A 20826-nucleotide genomic window follows, 5' to 3' on the forward strand; every position below is an offset into this window, starting at 1 on the left:
ACATCCCCGTTGAGCTGAGAAGGCCCATGCGCAGGAAACGAGGCAGGAGAGGTGGAATACGGAATCGGCTCAGACAAAGGTACACCAAACCTCCGCTCCCAGCAATCATTCTCAGCAACCTTCGGTCTTTGAACAACAAGATCGACGACCTCCGAACCCACGCAAGGTACTGCTCCGAATTTCGTGAAGCTTCGCTGTTGTGTCTTACAGAAAGCTGGCTGCAACCCAACGCCCCTGATTCTCTTTTCGAGATAAACGGATTTACTCTGATCCGGCTCGATAGAGACAATAACTCTGGGAAAAGCAAGGGCGGTGGGATTTGTGTATACGTGAATGATCAATGGTGCCGCCAGTTTACCGTTAAAGACACGATATGCGACTCAAACGTTGAGATGCTCTGTTTGACATTGAGGCCTTTCTACCTGCCCCGTGAGTTTGGATGCGTGCTTCTCTGTGTGGTGTACGTACCACCTAGCGGCAAGGCTTCGATCGCCGCAGCCACTACTGCGGACTATGTTTACAAACTTTTACAGAAACACCCAGACGCGCCTGCCATTATAGCAGGGGATTTAAATCACTGCCAATTGGACGCAGTTCTACCTGGCTTCTATCAAGTAGTCAAAGGTGAAACGCGGAAAGACAGACTATTGGATAAATGCTATGTGAATGTAAAGGATGCTTATGGATCTAAAATCAGACCCTCTATTGCTAATTCCGATCACAATGTGGTCCACTTAATCCCGACATACAAATCCAAATTGAAACGCTGCAATGCAGTAGAAAGAGAAATACGATGCTGGTCTCCTGAAGCATGCGAGGATCTGAGAGCATGTTTTGAAATAACAAACTGGGATATATTCCACGACCAGAACTCCTTAGATGTCACCACTTCAGTCATCACGGATTATATTAACTTTTGTGCACAGTTAGTTATCCCCAGTAAACGTATAAAGATCTATCCCAATAACAAATGATTTGTATCCAAGGACATTAAAGACATAATTAACAAAAGAAAAGCAGCTTTCAAAAGCAAAGACATGATTAAATGTAAACAATTGGAGAAGGTTTAAAAAAACAAACTAAGGGAAGCTAAACAGGTACATAGAGATCAGCTGGAAAATAACTTTAAAGAAAAAACCCCCAAAAGACTCTGGGACAATATGAAAAAAATAACTGGAATGTCATCTTCCAACAAACCCATTGTGACTGGTAATGAACTCATGTTTGCAAATGAACTGAATGACTTTTTTTGCAGGTTTGATTCTTCTTCCCACTTCAGTGACTGTGAAAATATAATCAACACCATTAACCCGTCCTACTCTGACAGAATCCTCATAACTGTCGAGGAGGTTAGGGGCGTCTTCCAGCGCAATAATACAATGAAAGCCTTAGGGCCTGACCACAGCAGTGCTCTTATATTAAAAACATTCGCCAGGGAACTAGCCCCGGTATGGCAACCCATTTTTCAGCAGTCCCTGGACACCCATTACATCCCACTAGCATGGAAAACATCTCACATTAAACCTATCCCCAAAAAGAAATGTCCTAAAGAACATAATGACTATAGGCCAATAGCCCTCACATCAGTGATCATGAAGTCACTAGAAAAAATCATAGTCCAACATTTAAACAGACAGATGGGGGGACTTCAAGACCCCTACCAATTTGCATATAAACAAGGCCGTAGCACAGAGGATGCAGTGGTTGCACTGATACATATCATATCTAAACATCTAGATAAATCCAACACATATGCCAGGGCACTTTTTATTGATTTCTCTTCAGCATTCAATACTGTTCAGCCAAACTTGCTTCTGTCTAAAATGATTAAGTTTCATATAAACCCATATATTATTTACTGGTATTTTTCTTTTTTAACAAACAGGGTCCAGCTAGTTAAGGTTAATGACACACTTTCTTCTCCCATCACCACCAATGTTGGAGTTCCCCAGGGCTGCATAAGCTCTCCCAGGTTGTTCACCCTGTATACCTCGGACAGCACCACCAATGTGCCAAATCAATATCTTTTTAAATATTCAGATGACTCAACATTAGTCACTCTTTTCACAAAATCAGATGATGACTCTTTGTACCAAAACAATGTGGACTGGTTAATTGAATGGTGTGATATTAATTACCTTATCATTAACACAGTGAAGACAGAGGAGGTCATCTTTGGAAAACCTCCTCTCCAACTTTCCAAAGTTAAAATCCATAACTCAGACATTGCTCAAGTCCCATCCTATAAATACCTTGGTGTCATGATTGACCAGAATCTGACATGGACTGACCATATAGAATTCACATGTAAAAAAATACAACAACGTATATATTTCTTGCGAAGACTAAGATCTTTTGGTGTCAGCGACCAAATAATTTTTTTGTTCTTTACATCTGTGATCCAGAGCATTATGCTTTACTGTAGTACAGCTTGGTATAGCAGCCTCTCTGTCAAGGATAAAGCTAAACTCCAGCATCAAATAAAAATATGCTCTAAGATCATTGGGCAGCCCATAGCACACCTATTTCAGGAAGCTCACAATAAGAGTATGCTCAGACTGGCCACATGCATCTCCACTGATGCTACGCACATCTTACACCAAGAATATCAATTATTACCTTCAAATAGGCGCTTCAGAGTTCCCTTCTTCAACCGCAATAGACTTAAACATTCTTTTATACACCAATCAATTCTTTTACTGAATCTGCAGCATGTACCAGCGAGCGTTTAATCCAATGTATTACACATGGTGAAAATTTCCCTCATGTTATGTATGGCTGTTTTTATGTATGTCTGTATGAAGGTATGTGTCCTCCGTCTTGCCTTTACCCCTGACTATGGTGGTGGGTTATTGTACTGTTACTGTGATGTTATACGTGTGTGTTGTCCTCAAGCGAGTCTTGTTCAGGGATGCAAACCAAATTTCAGTGTAAACTGACAATAAAGTATTATCGTATCGTATCGTATCGTAAGACATTATCTATGTTTAACATTCCAAACTATTCCACGAAGAATCAGACATAATATTGATTATAAGCCAAAACTCTGATATCTATCTGTACCTTACTGTCAGCAAATATGTTTTTATATTATGATTGATTCAAGATCATTACACACTTACACATAGACACACACCCATTACACACACACACACACACACATGAAGACAAAACATAAACACAGAAACACTATAAGATGCTTCCAAAAATGTTTTCATTGGGACGAAGTGACTGAGCGAATAAACTGGCATGTGAACAACTCTCACGTGTTCCCTTGTCTGTTTGAGCTGTTGATTCGTCCACCTCGGGCCCGAGGGAAAGGCGTTCACGAAGGAATCCAGGGTCTCTTTCTGGGTGAACCCCAACAGTCTGAAAAGGAAATAAAAATAAATAAAAAATTGTCCTGTGTGAAATTTTGTTCTCAATTCATCCTAATGAGCACAGCACACAAACACACATTCTTGTACTTCTATCATTGTGAGGACTCTCACTGACCATGCATTCGCTATCCTCTTACCCTAAATCCCTTACCCCACCCCTTACCCTAACCCGAACCTAAACCTCATTCTAACCTGAACCCAAAAACTAAATCTTAATCCTCAAACAGCCCTTTGACTGGACCAAAAAAGTCCTCACTTCCTACAATTGTCCTCTGTAGGTTGTGTGTTCCGGTCCTCAATATGTAACAAATACAAGTACACACACACACACACACACACCTGCCATCAGAAGTATCTCTGACCATGTTGAGCAATCTTTTTAGACTTCCTTTCATGAAAACTGTACATGTTTATTAAAATGTATTATTCTATCCACATTCAGTGGATATGAGCAATTGTGTGCTCTGATTGGCTACTCTACTACTAGGATAACAACTCATATACCACGAGTAGAGAAAAACAAAATGGCAGAACGCATCAAGTCAGATATATCACTTTGTTATTAAATATTTAAAAGAAACAGAAATAGCTGAAAGAATAGAGTTTTGTTTTCCCCCCCAATATCTCCGGTTCCACACTCCAGCCCAGTCGGTGGTGCCAAACTGCCAAAAACCCTAAGTAATAAGAAGAAAACGGCAGAGCGTATTGCTGAACCAACTGAGGATGAAATAAAAACTCTACTCGAAAACATCCATCCCATCCATCCATTATCTCTAGCCGCTTTATCCTGTTCTACAGGGTCGCAGGCGAGCTGGATCCTATCCCAGCTGACTACGGGTGAAAGGCGGGGTACACCCTGGACAAGTCGCCAGGTCATCACAGGGCTGACACATAGACACAGACAACCATTCACACTCACATTCACACCTACGCTCAATTTAGAGTCACCAGTTAACCTAACCTGCATGTCTTTGGACTGTGGGGGAAACCGGAGCACCCGGAGGAAACCCACGCGGACACGGGGAGAACATGCAAACTCCATGCAGAAAGGCCCTCGCCGGACACAGGGCTTGAACCCGGACCTTCTCACTGTGAGGCGACAGCGCTAACCACTACACCACCCGACTCAAGAAAAAAAAATACAAAAAAAACAACAAACTATGGAATAAAAGTATCTGATGGTAAGAACATATCTTTATTTATTTTTCAAGAATTATTATTATAGTATTTTTCACAAATTGCTCCTGTCATTTCACCAGATTGTTTACATTCTAAGTGGAAATGATTTTGTTGGATGTTTTGTATAAAGTTTTTATTGATCAAATTTGCTAAAAATAAAAATACTCTGTTTCTCAAAATCCAGTGAATGTGGACAGAATAAAACATTTATTCCACTCAATCTCGCCATACATGGATTATAGACAACTCTGTGCTACGTGCCTCGTCAGCTATCAGCTCATGTACGACTTGATTTCGTGGAATAACTGTGAATTATAGCTAACTACATATTACGTTTCAAATATGAAAACACTCATAAATTCAGAGACTTTCTGTTCAGCACAGGAACGCCTAAAACCTGCTGCACTGTGTGGCCTAAGCAGCAGTTGTGTTAATTATCACCTGGATACCTCCTTTTGTGCTTGTGCACATGAGCTGAAGTGACGTATGAAACAGTATTTACAACAAAACCTGCTGTCAAACAGCCCTTTCTTCTTCTCGCCTCATACACATGCAGAATCTCACATGAGCGTCATACCTGCTGAACAGCTTGTGACTTCAGTCGAACCTACAGGTAGGCGATCCTGTCCTCCAAAGCTGGAAAGAGACTCCATTCATCTCTCTGTCTTCTCTTCTGCTGCAGTCTGTGTATTCTTATGGACATTCTAGTGGTTTTGGGGAACTCTGTGGAGCTCTGTGTCGCTGTCAGTGGTGCAGAGTTACAAAGATAATTAAATAAATAACTACATACAAAAGTTCAACAATGACTCAAATAACGAGTCTGAAGCAATTCTGCATGTGGTAACAGTCAGATCAGTTGCACAGCTTTTCCATGCTTCAAAACATTACAGTAAACATTTCTTTTTCAGAAGGAAGTCATTGCATAAAACGACACTGAAGCAACGATACACAGCTGCAGCGATCCTGCCTTTTCACTTTCTGTCCATTCCTTTGTTTCTTTTTTTTTTCTTTTGCACCAATTACATTCAGATCCCAACCCAGGAGGCGGTCTCTATCAGGGAGTCTTCAGTGTTTTCACTTTCCCAAGAGCTCTCATAACATCATCTCTCCATCTGCCTCGGATTTCTGTGTCTTCTCCATGGCGTCCTCTCTAGAAGACGATCTCTCATGCCCAGTGTGTTGTGAACTTTATCAGGATCCTCAGCTCCTCTGCTGTGGACACACTTTCTGCCACCAGTGCCTCAAAAAACACTGGACTGTAAACACGGCTCGGACATGTCCGTTGTGTCGCAGGGTGTCTCTGCAGGAGTCTGTGGACAACTTGGCTCTGAGGAGCACCATCGAGTCCTATCAGAGGGAGAAAGAAAAGGAGAGGAAAGAGCGAGAGAGCGACGGTGAAGTCAAATGTTCTCGACATGGAGAGAAAATCCAGTTCTTCTGTAAAACCGATGATGAGGTCATATGTTCAAAGTGCAGGAAAGATGGTCACAGATTGCACAGAGTTCAGCATCTCGCACACGCTGTACGACAACACAAGGTGAGAAAGACAGGCAGAGAGAGAGAGAGAGACGGACAATGGGTGTGGTTGTGCAAACAGTGAGGGTAGGGAAGGAAGTTTTGTGTGATCTGTATGATCTTATCTCACCCAGCCATTTCACAGTTTTAACAGCACAACTCAAGTGTAAAGCAACATTGTCTTTCTTTCTTTTTTTTCTAACCCTTTGCCTTCTGCACTGTACTATCTATCCACATATTATTACAGATTACTGTCAGCTGCCTGATTAACCTTGTTGTACCATAAAGGAAAACTCCACCCTGACACACGGTGAATACCGTATGTTTATATACGGAAGTATTTGTGGTGTGTTTCGTTATTCTGGTGCCATTCCTCAACATCATATTAATGAGGAATCCAGACTAGTACTTGTGGAGACTTTGGAATAAATGCTGGACTCAAAGTCCCAGAATGCAATGCAGCTACAGGTGTGTTCATAAGTATTTGGACAGCGTCACAATTTTCAGAATGTTTCCTCTGTACACCAGTGCCAAAAGATCTGAAATGAAGCCATGAAGATGTGATTGAAGTGTAGGCTTTCAGTTTTAATTCAAGGAGTTTAACAAATACTTTGCCTTAACTGTTTAGGAATTACAGCCATTGTTTATACAATCCCTCCATTATCACAGGCTCAAAAGTAATTGGACAAACAAACGTAATTATAAACATAAGCATTGTTTTTTAATACTTGGCTGCAAGGGGAAACCATGGCCTAATGGCTAGAGAAGCAGTTTTGGGACCAAAAGGTTGTTGGTTTGATTCCCTAGACCAGCAGGAATGGCTGAAACCCCCAGCTGCTCTGGGTATACTGTATGTTGCTCTGTATAAGAGCTTCTGCTAAATGCCTGTAATGTAATTCCTTTGCAGTCAGTGGACTGCAAAGGAGTTTGTAGTCAGTTCCAGACATGAAGTCTGGACTCCATCGCTGGTTTCCTCATTTGAGATGCTCTTTACTATAGCTGCCTTCAGTTGAGGTTGTTTGTGGGTCTTTCTGCCTGCAGTTTTGGCTTCAGTAAGTGAAAAGCAGCTCAGTTGGGTTGAGGTCAGGTGACTGACTTGGCAATTTAAGAACATTCCATTTCTTTGCTTTCAGAAGCTTGTGAGCTGCTTTTGTAGTATGTTTGGGTCATTATCCAGCTCCAGGTGATCTGGTTTCCTCCTACAATCAAAATACATGCAGATCAGGTCACCTGGTTTCTCTAAATTGCCCATATTGTGTGAATTTGAGTGTGAATGGCTGTTGGTCAGCTGGGATTGGCTCCAGCTCCCTGCTACCCTCCATGGATACGTGGTATAGATAACAAATAAACAAATGTATCTGAACAGAAGGTATAGCTCTATACGGTTCAGAATTCATCCTGTTACTTCTGTCAGCAGATATCACATAAACACCAGGGACCCAGTTCCTTTACAGCCATACACGCTCATGTTCACCATGTATGTCTGTGAAGATTCTCAGTCATCCAGGTCATAGTAAACTGTGGGTGGTAAAAGAGAGCAACTGGACTTGCTGGAAGATTCTTGAAGACGTTTCACCTCTCATCTGAAAGGCTTCTTCAGTTCTGTCTGACTAATTGGGAGTATCAGGTATTTATCCTCTCATGGATGAAAAGCAATCCTAAGGTGTCGTTGAGTCCTCCTGTTGGTGTGGGTCACTGGGGGCTGGGTGTGAACGGCCTAGAGAGTCATTGGGGTGACTAATGGATTGTTGGTTCTCTCTGTCCTCCTGTGAGTCGCTGAAAACAGCTGGGCTTTGGTGTGCATTCAGTTGTCTGGGAAGTGTGCCAAGGGCTGCATTGTAGGTAGCTGATAAATGATGTCTTAGACCCCCACCTCTGTTCAGTGATGGCCATTCCAGGTTGACAAAAATGGCTTCTTTAACTCCTCGCTCATACCAATGATCCTCTCTGGCTAAAATGCATACGTTGCAATCCTGAAATGAATGTCCTTTGTTGTTAAGATGAAGATAGACAGCAGAGTCCTGGCCTGAGGAACTGGCTCTCCTGTGTTGAGCCATGCGCCTGTGAAGCGGTTGTTTTGTTTCCCCAATATACGAATCCGTGCATTCCTCACTGCACTGAATTGCATACACTGCATTGTCCTGTTTGTGTCTGGGTATTCTGTCTTTAGGGTGGACCAGTTTCTGCTTCAGAGTGTTACTGGGTCTGAAATTGACCGGAATGTTGTGTTTGTAGAAGATCCTTCTGAGTTTCTCAGATAGACCAGAAATGTAGGGAATGACAATGTTCTTGCGTTTGTTCCTGTTATCCTCCTTGTCCGTTATGTTACTTTTTCTGCTCTTGAAGTAAGCCCAGTTGGGATACCCGCAGTTCTGAAGTGCTTTCTTGATGTGATTCTGCTCCTTCTCTTTTCCCTCTACCGTTGTAGGAATGTTCTAAGCCCTGTGTTGCAAGGTCCTAATGACCCCCAATTTGTGTTCCAGTGGGTGGTGTGAGTCGAAGAGTAGGTACTGCTCTGTGTGTGGGTTTCCAGTAGACCTCGATGCTAAAGCTTCTGTCTTGTCTAATGTGTACATCACAATCCAAAAAGGCTAGATTATTCCCACTGACGTCCTCCTGAGTGAAATTGATGTTGATATCCACTGCACTGATGTGCTTAGAGAAGGCTTCCACCTCATGGGTTTTGATTTTAACCCAGGTGTCATCCACATATCTGAACCAGTGGCTGGGAGCAACTCCTGAAAATGTGGTCAAAGCTTTATGTTCCACTTCTTCCATGTATAGATTGGCCACAATAGGGGACACCGGTGAGCCCATGGCACATTCATGCTTCTGTCTGTAGAAACTTGCATTAAACTGGAAATAGGTGGTGGACTCTGCTGTCTATCTTCATTTTAACAGCAAAGGACACTCATTTCAGGATTGCAACATACACATTTTAGCCAGAGAGGATCGTTGGTATGAGCGAGGAGTTAAAGAAGCCATTTTTGTCAACCTGGAACGGCCATCACTGAACAGAGGTGGTGGTCTAAGGCTACATCCACATGACAACGGCAACGAGATGTTATTTAAAAAAATATTGCGTCCAAATGGGCAACGATCAGTAAAATATCAGGTCCATATGGCAACGCAACGCTTGCTGAAAATGATGCAATACACATGCCACACCTCTAGGGGCGCTGTAAGATGGTCCCTTCGGAGACACCAGAACAATAGAAGAAGTAAGGACGCATGCACATAAACTATTATGCGTGAGACTTCATATTAGCCACAAAGTCAGAAAAATCTGTTCGTAAAATTACATTATAATGACCAAATACAATGAAAAGTATTTTTCCAGTCTCACCTGTGAAAGGTAATCCCATGTGATCTCGTTTGGATGGTAAACCTGTTGGTACAGTTAAACGCAGCACATGAATGAGGCATCTTTATTCTCCGCTTTGACCCATCCAATATGGCGGCGAGGATGACGTATGATTCTACGCGGAAGGCGGCGTCTTTAATGGTCCGGAATAAATTGAATGCTACACATTGATGGATTAATTTGTTCTTCTACACCCTTTTTGAGGAATGTATTGTAGGACTTAAACCAACATCTGAAGAGGTGAGATTGCTCCTTTTTTTCCCTATTTTTGCTGGCGGGATTGACTCTGCCTTAAGGGCTATTCTCTCTCTCTCTCTCTCTCTCTCTCTCTCTCTCTCACTTTGCACCATTACACAATAAATATTCACAGTGAAAATATTTTGTAAGCGCGTTTCATGAACCAAGTTATAGGATTTGTTGACAACTTGCATCGAGTTCGTTACACTTCTACCCGGCGTGAAGCACTCACAGTCATGTGGTTGTGACGTCATCGTAAACAAATCCGTTCTACTCATCCAGACAACTCCGCAATGGCGCTGTTGCCAGATCTTTCCACTCTGGAACCCATTCTCAAAAGATTGCGTTTTGGGGCACCCAAAACGCCGGTGCCGTGTGGACGCCAGGCTGAAACGATAAACAATTGTATCGGATTCACCTGAATCTGTTGCCGTGTGGACAGGGCCTAAGACATTTATCAGCCACCTACAATGCAGCCCTTAGCACACTTCCCAGACAACTGAATGAACACCAAAACCCAGCTGTTTTCAGTGACTCACAGGAGGACAGAGAGAACTAACAACCCATTGATCACCCCAATGACTATCTAGGCCATTCACACCCAGCCCCCAGTGACCCACACCAACAGGATGACTCAACAACACCTTAGGATTGCTTTTCATCCATGAGAGGATAAATACCTGATACTCCCTATTAGTCAGATAGAACTGAAGAAGCCTTTCGGATGAGAGGTGAAACGTCTTCAAGAATCTTCCAGCAAGTCCAGTTGCTCTCTTTTACCACCCACAGTTCACCATGTTTGATGTGGTGTACTTTGGATCCTGATCCCTTCCTTTCCTTCTCCATACGCTTCTCTTCCTGTCATTCTGGTACACGTTAGTTGTGGTTTCATCTGTCCAAAGAGTCTTATTCCAGAACTGGGCAGGTTTTCTAGCAAAGTCTAATCTGGCCTTACTGTTCTTGAGTGTTACCAGTGGTAGACTTGATTGTGTCTCTTGATTGTAGGGGGGAGGGAGGGGGTTCAGCCGAATGATGGCCTCGTTCATTTGCATCGACATCTCTTTGGACCGCATACTGAGGCCCTGTCCACACGGCAACGGATTCAGGTGACTCCGATACAATTGCTTATCGTTTAGGCCTGGCGTCCACATGGCACCGGCGTTTTGGGTGCCCAAAACGCAACCTTTTTGAGAACGGGTTCCAGAGTGGAAAGATCTGGCAACGTTGCCGTTGTGAAGTCGTCTGGATGAGTAGAACGGATTTGTTTACGATGACGTCACAACCACATGACTGTGAGTGCTTCACGCCGGGTAGAGGTGTAACGAATATCACCAGGATATCACCAGGAAAAAGCCTTACAGAGCACTAGTGAGAGTGAAACACGAGCTTGGATATTATTATTATTATTATTATTATTATTATTATTATTATTATTATGTTGAGTGTTAGTTCACAGTAGTAATGCAAGAAGCAGAATAGTGACAGTAATAGTGAAGCAAAAACATGCAATTGTACAAACACTGCAGCTCTACAGCAAAATATTCATTTATGAAATGGTCTGATTCTTAACACCAGTAGTGCCAATGATCTTCTCATTGCGATGCGAGTTGTCAACAAATCCTATAACTTGGTTCATGAAACGCGCTTACAAAATATTTTCACTGTGAATATTTATTGTGTATTGGTGCAATCCCGCCAGCAAAAATAGGGAAAAAAGGAGCGATCTCACCTCTTCAGATGTTGATTTAAGTCCGACAATACATTCCTCAAAAAGGGCGTAGAGGAGCAAATTAATCCAATTTATTCCGGACCATTAAAGACGCCGCCTTCCGCGTAGAATCATACGTCATCCTCGCCGCCATATTGGATAGGTCAAAGCGGAGAATAAAGATTCATGTGCTGCCTTTAACTGTACCAACAGGTTTACCGTCCAAACGAGATCACATGGGATTACCTTTCACAGGTGAGAAACAAATTAATCCATCAATGTGTAGTATTCAATTTATTCCGGACCATTAAAGACGCCGCCTTCCGCGTAGAATCATACGTCATCCTCGCCGCCATATTGGCGAGGTCACAGTGGAGAATAAAGATTAGCTGCATTTAACTGTACCAACAGGTTTACCGTCCAAACGAGATCACATGGGATTACCTTTCACAGGTGAGACTGGAAAAATACTTTTCATTGTATTTGGTCATTATAATGTAACTTTACAAACAGATTTTCCTGACTTTGTGGCTAATATGAAGTCTCGTGCATTATGCGCATGCGTCCTTACTTCTTCTATTGTTCTGGTGTCTCTGAAGGGACCGTCTTACAGCGCCCCTAGAGGTGTGGCATGTGTATTGCATCGTTTTCAGCAAGCGTTGCGTTGCCATATGGACCTGATATTTTACTGATTGTTGCCCATTTAGACGCGATATATTTTTAAATAACATCTCGTTGCCGTTGTCGTGTGGATGTAGCCTGAGAGTTCCCATGAACATCTGCCAAATGCAAATTCAACACTTGGAATCAACTCCAGACCTACTATTTGGTTAATGTGTCATGAAATAACAAGGAATCCAGCCACACCTTGTCATGAACCTGTTTATCAGTGAATTTTCCAATTACTTTTGAGTCTGTGAAAATGAGAGGGATGATGGCTGTAATTCCTCAGTGGTCAGTGTGACATTTTTGTTAAATACCATGAATTTAAGTGAAAACTCTACACTTCATTCACATCTTGATTGCTTCATTATAAATCCACTGTGGTGGTGTACAGGGGCAAAATTAATGAAATAAATTATGGCAGAGACTCAGCTTGGCTAGTTGGCAATCTACACGATGATGAGCGCGATGTCATTGATTGGTATTAGGATGAAAGTTGAAGCTTTGTAAGCTCATCTGTTTGAGCAGATTGTACAGAAGACGAGGTGAGAAAGCTGGACAAACTAATGGACTGAAGTTCTGTTGCATCTCTTTAGGTAGAGATGAAGTGAGGGCTTAAATCTCACTGCAGCACTATCCAGTGGCAGTCCATTGGTACTGGAGGTAATGTAGGAAACCATTAAAGGTGCTGACTGCAAAGTCATCTGAAATTTTCACATTTTTAAAAATTGTGCATGGCATTTTCTTCTGTCCCACAAGAACAATATCATGTGGGCGAGATGTGATCATTTTGATCACATTTTGAGGGTCACTTTCCTCTGTTTTGGGACCTTTCTCCTCCCTCTTAAGGTAAACAGGACGGTCCTACAGAAACATGAAACAGCTGAACGTTAGGAGCTTTAACTAATTAGCATAATTATGGAACTGTGTCACACCAATATGATGACATGTGGAAAACATCGTGACTCTGCATCGACCTTGAGTTGCAGGGATGTAATTTGTGGTTAATGTTCATGAATAGATCTGTGAAACAAAAGACGAATATATCTTTTCTCTGTTTCTGCTTTTGTGCTCTCATTTCTTTCTCTGTAAGATCAAAACATGAGGTGCATAACTCCATACTCCGACTCACCAATCCAAGACAAGCACTGCAAATTCTTTGTCAGATTTCACGCCTATTTCATCCTTCAGTCAATTCTAGCACTGGGGCTACGTTTACACTAGACCGTATCTGTCTCGTTTTCTTCGCGGATGCACTGTCCGTTTACATTAACCCCCCTGGAAAAGCGGGGAAACGGGAATCCGCCAGTGTCCACGTATTCAATCTAGATCGTATCAGCTCCGGTGCTGTGTAAACATTGAGAATACGCGAATATGCTGTGCTGAGCTCTAGCTGGCATCTCATTGGACAACGTCACTGTGACATCCACCTTCCTGATTCGCTGGCGTTGGTCATGTGACGCGACTGCTGAAAAACGGCGCGGACTTCCGCCTTGTATCACCTTTCATTAAAGAGTATAAAAGTATGAAAATACTGCAAATACTGATGCAAATACTGCCCACTGTGTAGTTATGATTGTCTTTAGGCTTGCCATCCTTCCACTTGCAAGTAATAAGTGATATGCGCTGGGATCACACACACAGCGGCTCAGTCCCGAATCGTGGCTTGTTCACTTCACTCGCGCACTCTGTGAGCTGCGCAGGGCCGGAGTGCGCACCCTCCAGAGGGCATCCGCTGTTCAGGGTGGAGTGATTTGGAGCGCAGGATGCCTGCGGAGCCGAGCGTATCCGCGTATTGGTGTTGCTGTGTGCACGGCTAACGGTTTTAGTGTAAACGCGAATCATTTTAAGAACGTTAATCTGATGATCCGCTGATTCGACGTAATGTAAACGTAGCCTGGATCTGTCCCTTCACAACAACCTTTTGGTTTCCATTGCTTTTCTGGTGCGCTTTCTCGCTGCTTCGCTTTCATATTTTCCTTTTCTTTTCCGCTGGGTTTTAGCTGGTGGAAGAGCGGAGTCCGTCATGTTCACCCATGCCGACTTGTTTTGGTTAAAAGTAGGTCAAACACACCCCACTGTGGTCATGTGATATTGCTGTTCACTTTCTTCGGCAATCTCCGGAATCGTAAAATGTGGGACGCATTTTATTTCGGTAAAACGTTTCCACACAGGATACACGGTGTGTGTGTGTCGCAGCAAAACATATTGAAACTCCAACAGCAATAGAAATAGAACATTTTTGCCCAGAATTCAACTTTGCAAGAGAAACTTTAACTAGAGTAAAAAGAGAGCAGCTTGATGATGAAAGACATTTAAACGAAAACAGAACAAAACAAAAAACTCAGAATTGCATTATAAAGTAAAATTTGGATGGCGTTGAAGATCACATGGTAATTATAAAGCTTAATATGTGAGTCATTAATGGTGAATTTTTCCTTCAATGAGTTTTTGCCAATTTTTAGATGCAATTTTTCAGCTATTTTGTATTTCTTATATACAGGGGGCTGCAAAAGTAGGTATACAGTAATGAAAAACAAAACGTTTGCACAAAACATTAGCATTAAATGAAACCTAGTACCACTATTATAATACTGGTAATACTGGAATAATCCTTACTGTATACCTACTTTTGCAGCCCCTTGTATTCATTCACCTGATGCTTTAATAAGTGATTTACGGTTGAATGTCCACCTGAGCCACTGATGTTAAAAGATATTTATCTTTTGTAATGCAACATCTTTCCGAGTGACAATGATTTTATTCTTACATCCATATCAAGCTTTAATGCAACAGACAATGTAGCAGCGTTTCACTCGAACACTTGATTTGCTTGTGTTCTCATGTCCCTGATCATTCATCTTTCGTCAGGACCGAGTTAAAGCTGCGCTTCGTCCAGCTGAAAAAGCTTTGCAGTCTTTAAAGAATGGCACGAGTCAGCAAGCTCAAATTGCCAAGTACATTCAGGTAAAACATCATCGACTTATATTTCAGGAAAGAAACAGCCCTACTCCAGTTTACACAGTTTGTGAATACTTGTTTCGGGCTTGTTGGTTTTGTTATAGAAGTAATAAACACTGTGTGTTAACTTTTTCCCTCTTCAAGTTATTAAGACAAAAAAAATGGCAGCTTGTCACTTTACTAAGATACAAAACATAAACCCTCATGGGACTGAAGATGTCAGAAAAATTAATGACACTTTCTTGCCTTCTACATATCTTTCTCTCAATTTCTCTGTCAGTCTCAGGCGGAGCAGGCAGAGAGGCAGATAAAAGCAGAATTTGAGAAATTTCACCATTTCCTCAGAAAGGAGGAGGAGGCCAGAATGAGAGCACTGAAGAAAGAAATGGAGAGAAAGAGAGGAAATGTGGAGGAAAGGATAGAGCAAGAGATACTGCTTCTTTCTGAAAGAGTGAGGGAAGTGGAAGAAGAAATGGAGACGGAACATGCCACATTTATGCAGGTAAAGTTGCTGATACTGTTAGGGTTCAATTAACTGGTGTGTCAACACAGCAAGTTACATCTATTATGTCTGAGTTGTGGTACATTGGGCACAACTAAAGGACGTCTACTAAACACTGTTATTCACAGCAGAAGAGAATATTTTCCACAAGGCATTCAGTTACAGCTGTACTGCCTTTCAGATTTTTCAAGTGTAGGTCATAAAAAGAATTTTCCCGACACCCAGTTATTTTTGTTTCGTGACCAAAAGCTACTGAATTCGAATCACAGACTTCCAATTTTATTAGTTTTTTTTTAAATAGAACAATTAAAGAATTTAAGGCCAAGTGATGCTGAATTCTCTGCAATTTTTTCCTGCTTCACCATGACTCAATTCAAGATACTATGTTGTGCATCACGTGGTGGGCTTTCCCCATTCACGCAAGGCATTGTGGGATACAAATTTGAAACAGGAGAGAAAAACTGGAGGACGTGAGTGTGCGAATGAATGTCAAAGATGGACTACAGTAACGGAAAGAAAGCGAGAAGAAAAGATGTTATGTTATATACGAAGGAAAGGAAACACAGGACCAAACTAATAAATATGGGCGCTCAGCGAGCACCTCGGAACTGTCAGTGCACGCTCAAAGCTAAACCTGTAGATGGCAGTAATGCGACACTGTGGATGGCAGCTGCCGTAAAACCCAAAAGAAGAAGAAGAAGAAGGTAAACCTGCACATGCGCACACGGACTTCCTCTGTCTGCTTGACTGCATGAAGCAAGCGATTTCATGCACATTATTTGCTTTAATCCCCTCAAATTAAATAACTTCCCAGCCACAGAATGGCCTGATATTTTGTGAGATATTACAGAAATAAACAGATATCACAATGAGGACTGAAATTTCATCTGTGCTGTATGTCGAGCATGTATAGCATATTTGACAATAAAGTTGACTTGACTTGACTTGAAAATCTGAGCCCTCCCAAAGAGCCAGGAAGAGGGGTTATATCATCTCAAATGTAATTGATAAATACGTCTGTGGTTTTTGTGCATCTGGTAATGTTCTCCATCCAGCTGCATGACAATTAATACTCAGAGTTTTGGGATGTTTTGTCATGAGTTTTTTCATGCCCTTTTCCAATCAACTCAAACAAAACAACCAGTCTTTACAACCGTGGAATGCAGAAAAGCATCTTGTGGAATGCAGAAACACATCTGTTGCATTAAAGCATGTTGAACCATGAGGTGGATGAGCTCCATCAGCTGAAGACTGCATTGGCTTCCACTCATGTCAGTCAAGAACAGGAATCTGAGGCTACAGTATTCTGGTTATTTGTGTTACAGAAGCCTTTCTGCCCAGCTGAACCAGTATGGTCATTCTCCTCTGACCGTCATCATCAAAAAGGCATTTCCACATGCAGAACTGCAGTTCACTTTTTAAATTTTTTTTAAATAATTCTGCACAAAAGACTGCTGTGTGTGAAAATCCCAGGAGATCAGCCATTTCTATAATACTCAAACCAGCCCATCTGGTACCAGCAACCATGCCACACTCACATGATGACATTTTTCCTCCATTCCGATGTTTGGTGTGAACATTATCTTGACCTGCATGATTTTATGCATTATGCTGCTGCCAAGTGACTGATTGGTTGTATAGTTATGTGAATGAGCAGGCGTACAGGTTTACCTGTTAAAGCGAACGGTGAGTGTACAGTACGTCCACAATAAACACAATAAGAGCAAATTCAACACTATTCATTGAACACCTGAACTGAAGAGTAAATATGATTTTTTTTTTTAACAGGGTGTAACATGTAATTTGGGTTTTCTTGTCTTTCAGAATTATAACTTTGTCCTGCAGAGGTATGGGTTGTTGTTTTTTTTATATGCTGTAGCCTACAGCTCAGCACTTTCCTGTTCCTGTTTCCTGTTCCTGTTTTCCTCATGTGCTGCTCAGGCTTGACCTTTAAAACTGTCAGTTACTTTTGTTTGCCTGTTTTATCTATTCCATGCCTTGCTCTGTTGTTACACCAAACAGTATATACTTTATGATTTGTCCAAAGTATTTGTTAAATCTTACATGTTAAAGCTGCAATTCTGAGCTCTGTTCTCATGTTACTTTCTTCTTCCTTTTTTTGTTTTCTTTCTTTCTTGTCTCTTGTTTTTCTGGCTTCGTTTTTTAAAAAACTAGTTCGATAAATATAAATGAATGCTGCATACAACCCCAAATCAGAAAAAGTTAGAAAGGTATGGAAAACACAAATTTAAAAAAAAGAAAGAAAGCAGTGATTTCTAAATGTACTTTGACTTGTATTTCATTGCAGACAGAATGAACCCAAGATATTTCATGTTTTATTAGTCAACTTAATTTCATTTGTTAATATACATCCATTCCTGCATTTCAGACCTGCAACACAATTCAAAAAAAGTTGTTACGGGGCAATTTAGGGCGAGTAATGAGGTACAACAAGTATATAATGATGTGAAACAGGTGACTGTAATCATGATTTGGTAACAATCATGCCAATCTCCAGTTTGTCAACAAATGCATGAGAAAATTATTGAAATGTTTAAAAGCAATGTTCCTCAAAGAAAGAGAAGAAGGGATTTGGATATTTCACCCTCTACAGTGCATAATATCATTAAAAATTCAATGAATCTAAAGGAATTTCATTGTGTAAAGGACTCAAGCCTAATCTGAACCCCCGTGAGTTCCGATCCCTCAGACGGCACTGCATCAAGAACCGTCATTCATCTACAGCTGATAGAACTGCATGGGTTCGGCATTACATTGGCAAACTTTTATCAAGCTACAATACAGAGTTACATCCACAAACTCCAGTTAAGACTTTACTGTGTAAAAAGGAAGCCTTATGTTAACTGTGTCCAGAAATGCCGTCGACTTCTCTGGGCTCAGAGGCATCTAGGATGGACCATCACACAGTGGAGACATGTATTGTGGTCAGATGAATCAGTATTTCAGGTCTCATTTACAAGAAATGGATGCCATGTGACAAAGAGGAAAAGGACCATCCAGACTGTTACCAGGAACAAGTCCAAAAGCCAGGGTGTGTCAGGGTATGGTGTTGGGTCAGTGCCCTTGGTAAAGGCACCTTACACTTCTGTGATGGAGCATTAATGCAGAAAAGTACACTGAGATTTTGGAGCAACATCTGCTGCCTTCAAGACGATGTCTTTTCCAGGGAGATTTCAACAAGACAATGCAAAACCACATTCTGCACACGTTACAACGGCATGGCTGTGGAAGAAGAGGGCGTGTCCCCTCTGTCCCCAATAGAGAATGTGTGGAGAATTTAGAAATGAAAAATATGACAGTGACGACCCCGTACTGTTCTACACCTTAAGACCTGTTTACAGGAAGAACGGGACAAAAGTAACACCTGAAACACTTCATCACTTGGAGTCTTCAGTCCATAAACATCTCTGAAGTGTTGGGAGAAGGAACGGGAACATTATAAAGTGGGAAACGCTTTACTGTAACAACTTTTTTTGAAATGTGTTGCATGAATCAAAATTAAAATGTGTTTATTTTGAAAGAGAAAAAAAATTATTGAGGTAAAACGTCAAATAATGTGCTGTTGTATTGTTTTGAATGCAATCCAGGTCAAATATTATTTACAAATGACTGTTTTTGGTTTTAATTTCAATTTCACGGGCGGCACGGTGGTGTAGTGGTTAGCGCTGTTGCCTCACAGCAAGAAGGTCCTGGGTTCGAGCCCCGGGGCCGGCGAGGGCCTTTCTGTGCGGAGTTTGCATGTTCTCCCCGTGTCCGCGTGGGTTTCCTCCGGGTGCTCCGGTTTCCCCCACAGTCCAAAGACATGCAGGTTAGGTTAACTGGTGACTCTAAATTGAGCGTAGGTGTGAATGTGAGTGTGAATGGTTGTCTGTGTCTATGTGTCAGCCCTGTGATGACCTGGCGACTTGTCCAGGGTGTACCCCGCCTTTCGCCCGTAGTCAGCTGGGATAGGCTCCAGCTTGCCTGCGACCCTGTAGAAGGATAAAGCGGCTAGAGATAATGAGATGAGATGAGATTTCAATTTCACCACACTATCCCCACCTTTTCTGATTTGTGGTTTCACTTTCTGGAAAATGTTCACTACAAAAATGAAAAAAAGTTTACATCCTGTTATTTGTGGCTCTCATGTGATAAGATCTTGTAATATAATGCTTGGTAAATTTCCTGTTTGTGTCTGTGTGTGTTTCAGAGCTCAGCGCACAGTGTTGAATTCAGAGTTACATTCAGAAAATCTCATCAACATGGCTGAGCATGTAGGTAATCTGGGATACCGAGTGTGGGAGAAGATGATGGACATCTTTCTTTACTGTGAGTAACACTCTAAGGATGGGTTTTAACCCAAGATGGTGTGATAATGTGGAGTCAGATAAATCACCAGGCAGCATTAATCCCGCTTGACTGCTTTTTTTCTTCTGTCCAGATCCAGTCCTCCTGGATCTGAACAGTGCTCCTGAGGACTTTTTCATATCAGATGATCTGGCAAGTGTTGGAAAATCATTCTACATCCGGCCAAATCCTATTCCATTTCATGGGAACCGTTTAGTGCTGGGATCTGAGGGCTACAGTGATGGTTTCCACTGCTGGAACATCGAGGTGGGAGACAGTAAGCACTGGACTCTCGGTGTGTGTCAACGTTCAGCAGACATGAATTTGATACGACCTTTGACTGCTGAAACAGGCTTTTGGGGTCTCAGTAGAAACGGGGAATCCTACATGCTCCTGACATCCTGCAAATACTCGTTCCGGATACGCAAGAAGCCAAGAACAGTACAAGTACAACTGGGATGGTGGTATACCTTAGGCAACCTGAAAATAAGTCGGATGGTGAGATTTGTGGATGTAAGTGATGGATCTGTGATTGCGTGTTATACTGGAATTCCCAGCGGTGTGCTGCTGTTTCCATTCCTGATTCCAGAACAGCGTTTTTCTTATCTGCGCATTACTCCTGCTAATCCAGCCCTGGTCATCGAGCACACAATTGTAGAGAGACAAAAAAGTCAGATACCTGTTTATTTAATATATTCTTTCATGGCGGGTTTTATCATTTGTATGTTATTGTTTGGAGTGAAGTGAGTAAACGAGTGAGTGAGAGTGAGTGGGTTTTTAAAAAAAAAGGCCTTCAACGTTGTTAAATTTTGGCGTAAACTAACTCTTATTTAGAAGCATGTTGTTAAAAGCCACTTCTAATGCAATACAAAAAGCTTGATGTTTTATTATTATTATTATTATTGGAAAACCATGGTTGAGATATGAATTGTACATGAACGAACCTAAATAAATACATACAGAATAAGTT

The 20826-nt window shown here is 41.7% G+C and overlaps 1 protein-coding gene across 6 annotated transcripts; it reads left to right on the top strand.

The window, feature by feature from the left end:
* Nucleotides 1-5102: 5102 nt before the first annotated feature.
* Nucleotides 5103-20826, top strand: LOC132866482 (nuclear factor 7, brain-like). 6 transcript variants are annotated; one of them, XM_060899275.1, is made up of 7 exons: nucleotides 5103-5172; nucleotides 5468-6096; nucleotides 14918-15013; nucleotides 15288-15509; nucleotides 17334-17356; nucleotides 19720-19838; nucleotides 19951-20826. In XM_060899275.1, the coding sequence occupies exons 2-7, from the start codon at nucleotides 5698-5700 to the stop codon at nucleotides 20601-20603; spliced, it is 1512 nt and encodes a 503-aa protein (XP_060755258.1). In that variant the 5' UTR covers nucleotides 5103-5172; nucleotides 5468-5697; the 3' UTR covers nucleotides 20604-20826. The 6 variants fall into 6 exon arrangements, with proteins under 6 accessions (XP_060755258.1, XP_060755259.1, XP_060755260.1 ...); XM_060899276.1 differs by having other exon boundaries at nucleotides 5109-5172; nucleotides 5589-6096; XM_060899277.1 differs by having other exon boundaries at nucleotides 5136-6096; nucleotides 15294-15509.

Source organism: Neoarius graeffei, chromosome 18 (genome assembly GCF_027579695.1).
Source record: "Neoarius graeffei isolate fNeoGra1 chromosome 18, fNeoGra1.pri, whole genome shotgun sequence".
Lineage (NCBI taxonomy): Eukaryota > Metazoa > Chordata > Actinopteri > Siluriformes > Ariidae > Neoarius > Neoarius graeffei.

Excerpts from the sequence above, each read along its gene's own strand:
- LOC132866482 (XM_060899275.1), top strand. The coding sequence starts at position 5,698 with ATGGCGTCCTCTCTAGAAGACGATCTCTCATGCCCAGTGTGTTGTGAA. Across the intron at positions 6,097-14,917 it reads ACGCTGTACGACAACACAAG|GACCGAGTTAAAGCTGCGCT; the intron begins GTGAGAAAGACA and ends ATCTTTCGTCAG. Across the intron at positions 19,839-19,950 it reads GATGGACATCTTTCTTTACT|ATCCAGTCCTCCTGGATCTG; the intron begins GTGAGTAACACT and ends TCTTCTGTCCAG.